Raw genomic sequence first — 15,800 nt, forward strand, 5'->3', positions numbered from 1 at the left:
CTGTACAAAATTTTCAAATAAGTGTTTTATTGGTATACAGATTTCGAAAATGAATTGTAATATAAAACAAGACAAAACAAACAATTGGCTGAGTTAAGTGTTGAAATACCATGTATACATAGTGTTGATTACTCTATCACATTACACATGTTATGAGTTCATTTACGAACTCAAGCTCAAAAACAAAGTTGACCGTTGCTTAATCCGGAGGACTTTGATAAGAATTTCCTACAATTTTACTGTTTTTTAAAATTCCAATTGGTTTTTGAGAAAAATAAGATAGATATTTGAAATATCTAGCTAAAGCGTTGAAAGAGGTCTTAGGCTTTGTCACTACCAAAAAGGGCTTTCTTTCGCAGTCTTTAAAACCGCGAAAAAACATGATATTTTGACCTTACAAAGGAAAGGCTTGGAGTTGGTATTTCATAGAGGTAATATAAGACAGAGAAGACAGCAATACGCGTACTTTTTTAGGTCCCTCTCTCTCTTCGATCAACCGATTGATGGCCACATTACGATTTTATATTATTACCTCTATGGTCTTATCAAATGCTTGAAGTGATAAAGTTTGACGTATATTGTTATGTTTACATTCTGCAGCTCATTGTAAAAAAAAATTATTTCTTGTCATTGACCTTGTTATAAAAGAAGCCAAACATAATTAGATCTATTTTTAATATCATTTCCTGTTTAATGCATGTCAGTTTTGCATAGATCCCTTGGGACAAACACAAGGATTAAAATATGAAATTATATATGTATGAATATGATTTTGAAAAAATATTTTAAAATATTCTAATTAAAGTTTGATTTTTATTGTATACATTTTTATTATTTTATGAGTCATATTCATTATTTTGCAAAATTTCGATTAAAAATTCAAGGCTTGAATTATTTGAGAAATTTTTTACAGTTGCATAAGTATACTAGACCGAGAGCCAACGATGTATGTATCAGTTTTTACAATTTTTTTAAATACACCCAATATTTTTAAAAGAGTAAACGTAGAGTAAACGAAATTTCTGTTTATAATTTATTTCGAACTTTTTTCCGAACGGAATAATCAACTTTTAAATTTAAGATTTTGCTCAATTTATCGGTACACTCTCTTTAAGGGAGAATTCGCAGATTGAATTGATTTTGACCATTTGTAAGGATGTTTGGAAAATATTGATGTTCTAACTTTTCTTGAGCTCTTCGATATCATCGGTCAGTATTCAATAGGACATATAATAATGTAGGATAGCAAATGACATGAAATAAAGAGTAGTTTTGATATATTTATTATTTTAATCGAATTATTTTAATCGAGTTGATTTTAAAAGTTATCCAGCTTAAATAGTACTCTAGATAGACTCAACATCATTCAGACGTAGGTACTACAATAGAAAGTATTTCAAAACGAATATTATCGGAGCTAAATTATGCTTACGCTTAAATACACTGGCAGTTCCGAATTTCCATTAATTTCCATTTTATGGTTGTTTAATCTGCATAATTTACGAAAATTCACAATGGCTCTCAGACTATATATTAAGACTGAAAGCAGATGTTAACTGGTCAAACAAGACTAAAAAGATGACAAAATACAATAAAAATTTATTTTTATAAATTATAGTTTTCACTTCGCACTGGTAATGTTTGAAAGTACATTACGGTGATAATAATATTAAAACTGTCAAATGATATACTTAAAAATTATTTATTTTGTTATAATATTTTGTTTTAATTGGAAATTATGATTATTACCTATTATTTTTATTTGAAATTTTATATTTTTTATTAACAGTGTCTTTTCAAAAAGCAAATTATATTTGTGAAACTAATTGCTGCAACCTACAGTGTTCACTTTTAAACATATGTCTTGCAAATAATTAAGTTTCTTTTACCTTAAAAACAGAGTCAGTCATTTTTTTATTGCCATGAAAATAATTTGAATTTGTAGAAATATTTAAGCGTATATTAAGCGATTAAGGTAAGCGGTAAAAATCCATAGGAACGAAAATATCGGTGGTATTGCGTATTTTCCCACGTGTCCTTATGCATTTTTCTTGAAGATCCTTATGCATTTTTCTTAGAAACAAACAAATTAAATTGTAAAGAAAAAGGGAAATAACTGAACGCAAGGTAAGTGAAAGCTATCACGCGGTAGTCTTTGTTTTTAATGTTAAAATAACTTAGCGAAATGGGTGGATAACCGCTAGTAATTGTATACGGTCCTTTTGTCCGTCATTATTTTAGCTTTATTATTAGCAAATCCGTTGGGCATTTTTTTCCATTAAAAAAAAAAAGTTTTAACTTGAAAGCTAATTTTCGTTAAAATATTATTAATTGTCACAATGAGGTAATCAAATTGCAATATTTCATAGAAGGTCGGTAAGCGGGTAAGCCCGTATGTAATATTTTCATACATAGACATATTTTGATAAAACACAATTTCCGTAACTAAAATAGCTCAATAAATTGAATAATGATTTCTTTATCCAAACTTTTAAAATGTATAACGTATAAAGGTATAATGGGCAGGTATTATAATTATATTATTTATTATTTTTAAAGAAAGTGAAATGTAAAGATTATAACATAACATAAGTATTACCTGTATACATAAATTTATTAAATGTTCATCATATTTAATAAAAATTGAACCAATCTAGATAAATATGTAAAATAGATTACTTGTTTTTGATAGTTTCATGTGTGTTTGAATACAAGTGATACATTAGTTATATCGCAAGTCCTTCCAAATGTCTGACGTTGTATAGTCTAATAAGTTTAAAAGTCTATCATTATTTCTCTAAGAACCGATTAAGATGATAAATTAGCATTTGGTATGCATGTTGCAAATACTTCAAAATTCTGTATTAGAAATGTTCAATTTGTTTTAATTCGAGTGTATACATAACACCTTCACTAGTTTTATTATTATTAACAATAAAAATTTAAAAATAATAATTTAATTTACAGAATTAGCATGAGTTTAAGAAAATACGATTATTAATTGTTAGATTTATTTTTTTGCATATTGTTTTGTTTTGTTATTAATTTTATGTTTTGAATACATTATCAACACATTCTTTTACTCATCTTATAATTTCACCTTCAAAATTATTATAATTTTTATTCATTTTATACATAGTATTTGTGGTATAAAATTAATTTATAGTCCACATTTTTTGATATTTTATTGCATGTTTTGTTAAAAAATGTGTTATTTTTAAAACAAGGACTAATACATTTATATGATAATATTTGCTAGCCTTTATTTGTAAAAAAAAATTGAATATTGAATTTTATCATTGACTTTGATTAGATTGCTGTTAGAAAGTTGCAAAATTCTACTCAGAAAAATGTCCGTAAACCCAATTTTACAAAAAGAAATAAATGCTATTTTGAGTATGTTAAGAATAATCGTCCCTTTGCCCGTCAATTAAAAAAGGATGTAGTCCCGACAAAATCCGCCAGTGAGCATGCTTAATTTTCGTATGGAAAATTTTTGCAGGATCTCCGGCAGGATATTGTTTAAAATAATTTTTTTATAATCAAATAAGTAATATTGACCGAATCACTTTTTTAGTTATAATTGGGTCAAAATTAAATGTTCTTAGACATTTTTCTCTAAGTCCTCCAGTTTTTGAGCAAAAAATTATTTGTATTGCAAAGCATTCATGTTAGAAAAATGGAATTTTCACCGATTGACTTGAAATAAAATCAAATTAACAAAAAAGGTTGTTAAATTTTTTTTCCATAATGCAACCCCACGAAAAATTGGAAAAACGCCTTTTGCAAGGCAGATATCGAAAAATTTTATTCTTATTTTTCGTCTACATTTATGAAGTTATTACAAAGTTGAAAATAAGGTACAAATACTTTCAATCTATCTCTTAATTTTCTGTGCTATCATTTTATTTGACAAAGAATTTATATTTAGATGTAAAAAAAACTGTGGATATTTTTTGATAAAATGAATAATGAAATCGAAAAAAATTTTTTTATTAAAATTAATTAAATTTTAATACTTGTATAGAACGAAAGTTATTGTTAAAATTGCAATCTAAATCTTGTGCACTTATCTAAATTTAATTTTCACATGGTGAATGAAGATTTTGAAAGGTTTGAAAATTTATTTCAAAATTACAGATACCTACAGAATTTTTAAGAGCAAATCACGAATTTGTAAATGATAATAAATACTTAAGTCTTGAACAGAACGAAATGAGTTCTGCAGTTGCATAATTATTCAAGTTGCAAAGAGCGTTCTGGATTTGTTTATATTCTAAACAAATGTCCTTAAGATAAATTTTTAAATACGGTGAGGTTTATCATAAAGAAAGTATAGGTCGAAATTAATTATCAAAAATAATTTTAATTCTGTGGTATATTGTCATTGCAATGACTCAAATTTACTTCCAGATTTTTAAGAAAAATATCCTAATAATTTTGTATTGATTGGGTCGGAACTTGACAGTTTTATTTTATTATTTTGCTTTTTTTGCGAAAAATTCAATAGTTGTTTTTATTTTACTTATCCTAACAATAGTATTAAGTAAGTACAATATACTTATACTGATATAACTAAAAAGTATAAAAAACAAAATGAATTTTAATAAAACTTTATTAAAAGATAAAATATAAATTAAAATGTATTAATTTAAATATAATTTATTAACCGTAAAATAACTAAATTAAGTTTCTACATATAAAATGGGTATTTAAAAAAAATCATAGTCTACTCATTACAGAATTATGTAAATTTGCAAGTTATCTTTACTACATTAACCATCCACATGCGGAAACAATTTTATTAGAAGAAATATGTTTGCAAAAAACTATTACCAAATTTAACACAAAGAAAAGATATTTAACACTAAATCATTAAAATTGGAGAATTCTTTTTAATAAATATGAAATTATCCGTAAAAGAAAAAAATTTGACAAAACGAGTGTTAAATTATCAATTATAAATTATTCCGATTTTTATCTTTCCTGGCTAGAAAACTTATTCAATTAATACTTTACAGACTACAGAAAAATTTTGGATTACCACTTCGATGGTACTTCGTGCACTGATCGAGAATCTATGAATATCACCCATACGAAAGTTTAGGGATTGCATACTTAAATAATGTTTTATTTATCCTTAGAAACAAATTTTGAATGAAAATTAGAGATGTTATGTACCAAATACTTTCGTTGAAAGGGGGGCTAAAATAAAATGAATTTGAGAAAGTGTTGAAACTAATCAAGTTTTAATTTTTTGCTATGTGGTTTTCCGTTCTTCATTTGTGGTGTTTTGTACGGTTGCAAAGGAATGAAGTAAATATACCTAGCCTAAAACGCCTTAATCAATATCTATTTCGATATTACTTTCTTTTTGTTCATTACACGATGTTTATAGGTAATTTCGAAAATCATTTTAAAGTGTTTTGGAGAAAGTATATACAATCGAAATCTATTTTGCCTCAATCGAGATCAATTTCGATATTACTTCCTTATAATGCATTACACCCTGTTCATAGATAATTTTGAAATGAATTTTAAAGTGTTTTGGAGAAAGTATACAAAGAAAATAAATATATATAACAATTATCTTATTTATATACACATATTCAATAGTTACTGAATGTCTATACGATCATGAATTAATGATAAATCACTGAATTTATATACAGAATGATTTTTAAATCCTTTGTTTGAATAGAATGACCATGACTTTTGTCGCTATCAAATATGCCAGTTTAAACAAAGAAAAAACTGTGAAACAAATCCATAAAAAGGTATACAAAATTTTCTTTGCTGACTTAGGAGATGGAGAGAATATTATTACGTAAAAAAAAATTTTTTTTTAATGTTATAAATAATTTAGATTAATAATCGTTTTTTTATTATTTCATTATGGTGTAATTTCAAATTTATTTTTATTTTTGCATATTTCCTATAGATAAATAAATGAATTTTCCAAGAATTGATTTAGTTAACTCTCGGAAAGCTGTTAATTTTGATATTCAATAAAAGCTTAGAAACAATTCCATTGTATTGTTAGGAAGAAGATGGAGTTCATAATTTTTATACTTTTGCATATACTGGGGGAGGGGTCTTAAGTCATTATAAGTTGATATCAGAATGATCCCTACACCAGGCATTTATTGTGTGTCATAAACTTTATTGTGTGTATCTTTATCCAAGTCCGCATTGCTCATACAGGAGGAAGCGAGACGGGTTACGATTCTACTATCTATCTCAGTTTTTTTTCTAATTGTAATGAGATAGGTAAAAAAAATGTTGTCTCTCTGTCTTACTCGTATTTTAAATAAGGAGGCCGAGGGACTTCTGTAAGTCACGTTTGCCCATGCCTGGCCTACACATAGAATATTTTCTCTGGGCTAAGAGTGACAATAATTTATGCGGATTTACCTAGCATCCTTTTATTCGCCTAATTATTTATTCAACCATTAACTATAAGCTATACTTTTATACATTTTTAAGGTCAAAACTGCGTGATAAATTGCAATTAATAAAGTAATTAAATTTAGGTTAAATAGTTTTAATAAACATTATTATTTATAAAATATCTATGACATGTAAACAATTGTGATCAAATTATGCGTAATCAAAGAATTACTTCATTCTTAAGCAAAACGTGCCATAATACTTAAGTCTTTATTAACACATAAACACACACACTTCAGTTAATTTTGTATTCTCTATTTGATTTACAATCTCAATAATGATTTTTTTTTATAAATTATAAAAATTCACAAAATAAATTATAAAAATGGTTAGAGGTATCTGGGACAAGGAAACGGACTAAATTTTCTTAATTGAATTTGGTTGTTATGTTATTTGTAAATTGTTCCACATTTTTCTTGGTGATGATACTAGAGTGTCATCATAATTTCGTTGCGAAAGGTATATTTAGTCTAAATTGTAAAATATCTATTTCTGTGTATAATAAAGACGCAAAAATTCTCTAACGAAGAATTACGCACAGAGAGGTCAATTATTTGTGGTTCACAAGTGCAAATCACGGTACATTTACATTTTTCATTTCTTTCCTCGCAAAATAAAAGATTACTTAATATTTGTCACAAATCACAATTATGATCTAGATTATTAACCCTTTCATAATGTATTGGAAACAATGGCAATTTCAATTACTGAAAGTAGAATTAAATATTTACAAATAATAAAAAACTTTTAACAAACAAAAAACCGACTTTAAAAGAATAACTATTCCAAAACAAATTAGAATGCACTAAAAAGTAAAAAAATAATGATAATAAAATGTAGTTACAGCTATTGTTATTTTTGGAGTCGGTGTTAGCTAAGGAAACAACTCTAACAGAACAGTTTGCAACATTGACTTGGCGGACACCGACTTCAAAAATAACAGTAATTGTAACTACATTTTATTATCGTTATTTTTTTACTTCTTAGTGCATAGTAATTTGTTTTGAAATAGTTTTTCTTTTGAAGTCGGTTTTTTTTTTTGTTAAAAGTTTTTTATTTTAAGTTTTTTAGTGAATCTTAAGTACACTAACTAATTTGTCATTAAAAAAAGAATAATCGAAATAGGTTGGCGTGATATTGAGTTATTCGTCCATTTGTAGTGCACATACTTAATATAAATTTAAGACTTATATGGTTTTCTCGTGCATGGCATCATCAGAATTGGACCAAATTTAATTGGACCACACGGGAAGCACCAGTTTTCAAATAGAAAAAGAATCATAGAAAATTGATTCACCCAGTCGAAAGTTCTGAGGTAACATACATAAAAACAAAAAAACTGTCAAATTGAGAACCTCCTCCCTTTTTTGTTTGAAGTCGGTTAAGAAAATTACAAATAATAAAGCCTTTGTCTTAAAATTTCTTTTATTGCTTCAAAAGACATTCGTTATCGAGCCTTAGTGTGAAATCAATTTTTGGATAACATCAATAACTTCGAAAATATGAAAGATTTAAATGTACAAATAGAAAGAAAGGAAAATGGAAAAACACTTGGTGACGTCATAACCTGCAATTGCCTACATATCCAAAGTTGTTTTGCAAGAATACGATATAAAAAGTGATCAATCGATTTAAATTTGGATTTCAGATCGTGTTATCTATTCTCGTACATTTTCTTTTAACGAAAGATACAGTGAAATCGATATCAGGATAATGACCTATTTAAAATATCCTGGACCACCTGGATTTAACAAACAATCATCGCCAGCGGAATTCTGTTTAAAATGTTAGTTAGTGACTTTAAATTCACCATGTTTTTAACTGATATATATGCTAAACTTCATTATCTATAATATTACTGCATACTGCATATAGTAAACGTAATTGCTTATGTAAAATCAGTAGAGCATTCAATTTTCCTTAACGCCCCACTGTTCATCGTCACGTCATAGAATATATGTTTGGTTTTACTATTAATTATCATATAAATATTAATTTTAACTATTGCTCTCATAGATACTATAACATCACCGAACAAATTATTTAATTAACTTTTGTTTTCTTTAATTAAACTGTTAAAAATTAACAAACCCTATTTTGATTGAAATTTTTACCCATTTTAAACATCTTAAAATATAAAAATTTCATTTACTTCTAGTTATTACGATCTAGGACTGACTAATCTTTGAAATACTCTATATATTATAAATGTGAAAGTAAGGATGTTTGTTTGTTTGTTTGTTACGCTTTCACGCAAAAACTAATGAATAGATTTGAATAAAACTTTATAATAATATAGCTCATATATCAGAATAACACACGAGTCTTATAAAGATATATTTTTAAGAAAATTAAAAAATTAAATTTAATTTGACATTACCATAAATTACAGATTTCTGTAAAAATAGTCAATCTAAAACATATCATGGCCATCTTTTCCGATATACTTAATGAATTATGACTATTTTACATTTAAAAAAATAGAAAACCGTACATATGTATGTATATGAAATGTTTAAAAAGTAAAATAAAAAATTTAAAAACTATTCACAAAGAATAAATTTAAAATCTATGTAATTATTATTTAAACGAAATTTATTACACAATAACTGATTGTTTATTATCAAAAATTTAGCGTAGGTAATTACATTATTGTTATTAACGAAAAAATACGAAAATGTCAGATACCTGGACAACAATGTAAATAAATTATTAATAATAATTATATATTATTTAAATTTAAATATTTATAATTATTTTAAATTTCTTTAATAAAATGAATAATTATAAATAATTTATGGTTAACATATTTAGAAATCAAATTTTCTTTGAAAAGCTACATATTTATTTACATACCCTGGGAAAATTATTATTCATGCTTATCCATGAATATGGGAAACGTACAACATTTTACTTATTACAGAATAATTCTTAGAACAAAAACTAGTCCAAAATGAAACCGTTGAAAACTAACAAAAATATTAATTTGGAAATAACTCAGTCGAAAATCAGTGGTGAAAAATAAGATTAAAAAAAGTGGGCTTAAAAGTTAAAAACAATTAAATGTAATGTATAATAATTTTATACGACAACAAAAAAACGTAATGACAAAAGAATGCTGAACAACTGAGCGGGATATCCAATTATCGAAAAGTTGTTGGAGTTATTACAGGACATAACATAGTGGTCCTAAATTTGATCTTAGACGTCATTTTTAGAAATTTTTTAATTTGGTAGTTTGTCATGTGTTTTTATCAAATTATACAGGAAAAGTGGGAACCTTGCATAAAATTAGTTATTTTGGTTTGTTTTGATATGTTGTTCGCAATGCCAAATCCAAGTTTTCGACCTCAGCAAACGACCGGATCATGCCGATAGTAAAAACCTCGAAAATTTTGACCTAATTTCAAGTTAATGAAAACGTGTTAAAAATTAACTAAAAACTACCAGAACACTCATAGTTTCAGTCTTCGAAAAAAGAAAAGCAAATTCAAAGAAAAATGGCATATTGAAAATTAGGTCGTACATATAAAGCAAATTAAGTAATATAGAGAAGATAATTAAAGGGAAATCCTACCTTCAATTTTAAAATGCAGTTGGTTAAAATAAAATAAGGTTTGTATGTTAAGTTCAAATATAAAAAACTGCTTCATATAAGTAAATAGATATCCTTTTAAATAAATAATTAAATATTGCATAAAAAAATTTGTATTATTATGTTTTTTTACATTCGCAAATCACTTTCAAAATGTTGAAAGTATATAAATATAAACATTTGTCATTGGCAAAAAAATTGAACGCAAATCTGATCGATTTTTATACAAGAACCTTCAAAGAAATTTTTCAAAATTATTCTTTCTTTAAAATTAATTACCTACGGGTGACCGATTTTATAATAATATGACGACTGCATTATTTAATTTTTCTTATCATCATGTATCGATTTTGTATTAATATCGCATAAGTCCGATTGAAAACTTTCAAAGCTTTACATTCTTGATTTATGTAAAGAGCAACTTATCAATAATCACATGCAAGATCACATGTTTTTTCTGTAGTCAATAACTCTGTTTTGTAAGCGGCTTAAAATTCAAAAGAAAATAAACCAAGAGCTTTGAAGTAAGCAAATAATTTGCTTTCGAGGTAATTTTTAAGCCATCATCAAGAAGTAGATATTATGAAAAATTTTTTATATGTAATATATATGTATATGAAATATATATCAAGGTATATTTAATTTAGTCCCAAGTTTGTAATGCTTAGACATATTGATGATACGAACTAAATTTTGGGCAAGGTGTTCATAAAACCACCTAATTAGTCAATTTCTGTCTGTCCGTCCGCTTGTCGACGCGATATTTAAAACAAAAACGAAAAGAAAAGAAAAGAAAAGAAAAGAGAAGAGAGAGAAAGTGCTCGGGACGTAAAAAGTGAGTTTGAGTTCGTAGGTAGCTTCAAACTTTCATTTGTTCGGTTGAAAAAAAAAATCATCGAACAATTATATTTTCGAGAAAATATCGTTGAATTATTACTTCCTTACGGATTCATGGTCTGAATGCACAATTAATGTTTTAATATCGAAACTATGTTTAGTTCCGGCCGTGTTTGCATAAAAAATAATTCAAAAGTTCTAATCAAAAGATAGTTTTTCAGTATATGCATTTCTAAAATGTGGAACAAAATACCAATAACGAAAGTGAATCTTATGCATTTGAATAATTTACCATTAACATTCTTAAATATTATTATTAATTAATATTTGTTCATTTAATAAATAATTTATTTCATTGAGAAATTAATATAAAAATACATACAGGTAGTATTGTAATTTGTTGATGATGCGTGTACAAAAGTTATTAATGAATTAGGTAAATATTAATATTATTTGTTAAATAAACTATTCTTTTTTATCGCTCTAAAAACAATACCTACATAATATTATTTTAATATTTATTTATTTTTATGAATAAAATTATTTTTTTAACATTGTAAAACAAATTATTTATTATATAATCTAAAATTCTTTAAATAAATAATAATTCTTTGTTTGAAAAAAAAATAAAAAATACTATTTTTTATTGTTATTATACGTAAATTTGTTTTAGCTAAAAAAAATTATCACTTATTTTTGAAAAATTCTAAATATCACGAAAATTTATTATCGATTTACTATAAAAGAAATTTTCTTGCAGCCTAAGCCTCATGGTGTTTCTCGCAGAGCTTTTGAAGATTTTTGGGACAGCCAAAAAAGGAAATTATGATGATTTTGATGAAAGACTGTACGAAAAAAAGGTTTAAGTCAATTTGAAAGTACCAAAAACAGCTAAATTAGTTAGATATTTTTTTATGGAGGCACGAACTTAGATCTATCGACTTCTATGCTACAGTTCTCTCCATATTATAAGTAATGAATAACGTTGCCTCTGTGTTTGAAAGTTAATAAGTTTTTGTTTTCTTGGCAATTCATTACACAAATAAAGTGTATTTTATTTTTTAATTTTTTTTTTTGCCAACGTTTCGACCTTAACTGGGCCTTTTTCAGAGCCTTAAAAAAGATCCAATTGAGGTCGAAACGTTGGCAAATAAAAAATAAAAAAATAAAATACACTTTATTTGTTTCCTGCATTCCCAAGAAAACAAAAATTATAGATAATAAGCATTGTTTATGTGTAATAATTGATATGAAATAAGTAATTTAAAATCGCTTGTAATAAAAAAAGTTTTACTTATTCAAATAAATTAAAATATGTAAAACAATATAAAATCCTTGTGTATTTTATTATAAAGAGTGTCTCAAAAATAGGATAAAATATAAATTTTACGTCATTTCTAATGGTAAGGTGCTGACATAAAAAGAAAGAAACGAAAGCTGACAGCGTAGGGTTTTTAAAAATGAAAGTCTTCCCGAAAAAACAACGCGTTTTCACTGTTGTCGTAATACTGAATTACTGTCGTAACAGTGAACTTCACCAAATGTGAAATATAAATTAATAAAACTCGAGATTTAACACATTGTAATTTTTCGAAGCTTAAAATTTATGCCAACAAGTACCCGAACACTCACGCCTTAAAAGAAGAAATTCAAAGCTGTAAAAAGGCAAAACAGTTTAAAAGAATGTATTCCAAGCATAACCCTGCGAATTACTTGTTGCGTTAATTTTGGGGTCACTCTTTAAAATTTACATCTACAATTATATTTTACAAATAGCATTTAACATGAAGTGTTTTTATTATTTTTTTTTTTGACGTATGCCTACCATTTGTTTAAATATATAGATAACAATAAGACTTAATGCAACCCGTTAAAAAATGAATTGTATAATCATTTCGTTCTATGCCTATCATCCAAGTACAGAATCCAGCAAAACTATTTTTGCTGGAACGCACTCTCAAAAAAACACGTCTAAGCTTAATGAGTGCAAGAGCTGTTTAAAAATATCTCAAATACAGTAAGCAGCGTGGCTGCGATATTTAACTTAATTAAAGAGCATAAATTTACCAGTAAAATCTTACAAAAAAACCAACTAAAATTGCAAAGCGCGATGTAAAGCTGTTTTTTTGAATGTTATTTGGACTCCTTAGGGGAGTATGAAACTACGTTTTGCAAGCAAAAAAAAAATGATGCTACCTGGGTAATCCGTGAAAAACTACTTTTTTCAACTAAATTATCAATCTCTTTAATCTTACAAATTTTATTTATTACGTCCTCCGAGCCAAAGTATTGAGTATATTAATAAGTACCTAATAGTTACACGAAAACCCTATCAACATAGTCCAACAATGAATGGAAATTAAATAGTGGATGGACCGAAGAGAAAATTTGTAGTATATAATTAAAAAAATAAAAAATATTATTATTATTAGTGTATGACTACAAGTTTTTTATTTGATCTCAAAATTTTTCGAACTTGCGTTCATTCTCAAGAGATTTAATTAAATTGAAGTTCGCAAGTTCGAAAAATTTTGAGATCAAATAAAAAACTTATAGTCATACACTAATATTAAAATTATTTCTTATTTTTTTAATCATTTATTATAATATAGTATGTACTACCAAAAACCTAATATAAATTCAGTTAAGAAAATTTTCCTTTTGATTTGAAAAATTATATACATTAAGGTATATTATTGCAAACACAGTTGGTCGAGTAATGACGATACTAGATGCGAACGCAAAAGATTCGGAGTTCGATTTCCTGGTATTTTTTAAATAAATATTTAGAAATGAATCTTAACTAGGTTCAATATAGTACTTACAAAAGAAAAGTATCCTTTGTATGTACGAAATCGCAACCAAGATCTCTTTATAAATATACTTAAAAACACATTATTCACGAATCCTGCATGAATTCTAAAAGGAAGCAATAAATTTTCACTGATTATAAATCGCACCACTAAATTTTTGAGAAAAAAAATTTTTGTATTTTGTTCACAATCACTTATGTAAATTTTCACACTAAAGAGAAGCAATTTGTTTTTCCGAGGGTAAGAAAATTTTGAAATAAAAAACTTACGTAATTCATTTTGTTAATAAAAATTCCTTTTGTGAGATAAAAAACACAAACACAAATAAACTCAACAATTAATAGAATTACACACTTGCACACTTATGAGTGTTATCGTTTCTAAGTTAATATGGAGACGCTTCCCACTTCGGTAGCAATTTATAGTAAATTATTGGAGGGCATTTTATTATTAGGTAAAATAAAATATACATACAAGTTAAATAAAATATCAATGTCTTGTTTGTAAAGGAGAAAGTAAGAAATATAAATTTTATATTGAATCTATCTTTTATTATTTAAAATAAAATTGTACTACCTTGGCCGCGGCCCTCAAATGCAGCATATCACTTGCCGTTGCCACTTGTTTTCATCGAACACAGTAATAAGATAACAAGTGAGAGTCATTAAATGTTATACAAGAGACATAACAGGTTGAGTTTCAAAGATTTTTGGCTAAAAAAAAAATGTTTTTCGTTCCTTAATTTTTTTTTGTGTCCTCTTCAAAGGTTCTTTTAAACATGCAAACTTACTTTATTATTTCTTTAATTAGATTCAATATTTATAAAGATAATTTGTGATACATTGAGGGTAAAATTAATGATAGTTAATGTTATTTTCATAAATCACATTTAACGTCCAAAGCCTGTGCCATTTACGATTTCATTCTTCTCCATTCTTAGGAATTTACTTTGCTTATTCGAGAAGATTTGGCCCATTGAGTCGAATACATTTTAGTAAACTGTAGCCAAAATAATTTGACGGCTAAGAGATTTGCGGCTAAGACTTACAGAAGGTACGAATGCTAGCAGAATAAATTTCTCATTTCATTTCATTTCATGATACAAAAGCTTTTGATAAGACGTATGCCCTTGTAATCCGCTACTGGTGAGCAACGTGGAAAATCTAACTAATCACAAATAACTGTAATAAAGAAACTATTAAAGTTATTTTTAAAAACTTATAAGTTATTTCAGTTAAACGGTTTAAATGAAATTAAGTTAATAGAAAAAATAAAGTTGAGGATACCAAATGTTATTCTGCCGAATTTGATTTTTGTTCGATTTGCTTCTTAAACAATTGTTCATGAATAATTCTGAAAACGTAGATAAAGTAAAGCAACAAAAGAAAAATTTGTTTATTCGCACTGCATGCCCCTTATTGTTACATTATCAGCGAGTATCAAAAACTAAGTTGTGAACAAAAGTGGAAATTTAAGTGAAAAAAGTGAGGTGAAGTCTATAACGTGGTATAGTATTTGTTTTGATCAGCCTAAAGTTGAAATTTCTCAGCAAAGCGGGTGGGAAATTGCTAGCTATATACATATATTTTTATATTTTTAATTTTCGCAACTTTCCTTATTATATTGCATAAAAACCTATATTTACATAGACCTATATGTATAACATCACATACATACCACTTTTGCGTCTTATAACAAAGTTAGTTCAAAGTATTTTAAGCCCGCATAGGAAAGTAATTTTGTACTGCGGCTTTATAATAAGGTGGAATATTTTTATAATCTACAAAATATACGTTTTAAATTCAAAATTAGTTTTCTTTTTCTTTTTTTTATTGTAATTTGTAAAACAGTGCAATAATTTTATGAAATATTTATTAAAGATAATGCAGAATTCATTTGTAAAGTGATTAAATTTAAAATTTTTTTTGTTTTTCCATTTGAATGAAACAAATGAAACGAAATGAAGAATTAAACTTCTTTAAGAAAATATATTTGGTACAAAGTAAATGGGTCGTGGCACCACATAATCCACTCCTAGATGCGTGCTTGAATTAACCTGCAGACTAAGAAATAAAAGTTTATAAAACCAATCTAAAATAGTAGAA

The 15,800-nt window shown here is 26.3% G+C and overlaps 1 protein-coding gene across 1 annotated transcript in view; it reads right to left on the minus strand.

Annotated features, from left to right (window-relative positions):
• LOC123302650 overlaps window positions 1–14,101 on the minus strand; it is a 35,370-nt gene extending 21,269 nt beyond the window's left edge. Inside the window, exon 1 of the mRNA XM_044885694.1 lies at window positions 13,965–14,101. Coding sequence (XP_044741629.1) covers window positions 13,965–13,973 — 9 coding nt within the window. The 5' untranslated portion in view covers window positions 13,974–14,101. The remainder of the gene's footprint in view (window positions 1–13,964) is intronic.
• Between the last annotated feature and the right edge of the window lie 1,699 nt (window positions 14,102–15,800).

This window comes from Chrysoperla carnea, chromosome 1 (genome assembly GCF_905475395.1).
Source record: "Chrysoperla carnea chromosome 1, inChrCarn1.1, whole genome shotgun sequence".
NCBI lineage: Eukaryota > Metazoa > Arthropoda > Insecta > Neuroptera > Chrysopidae > Chrysoperla > Chrysoperla carnea.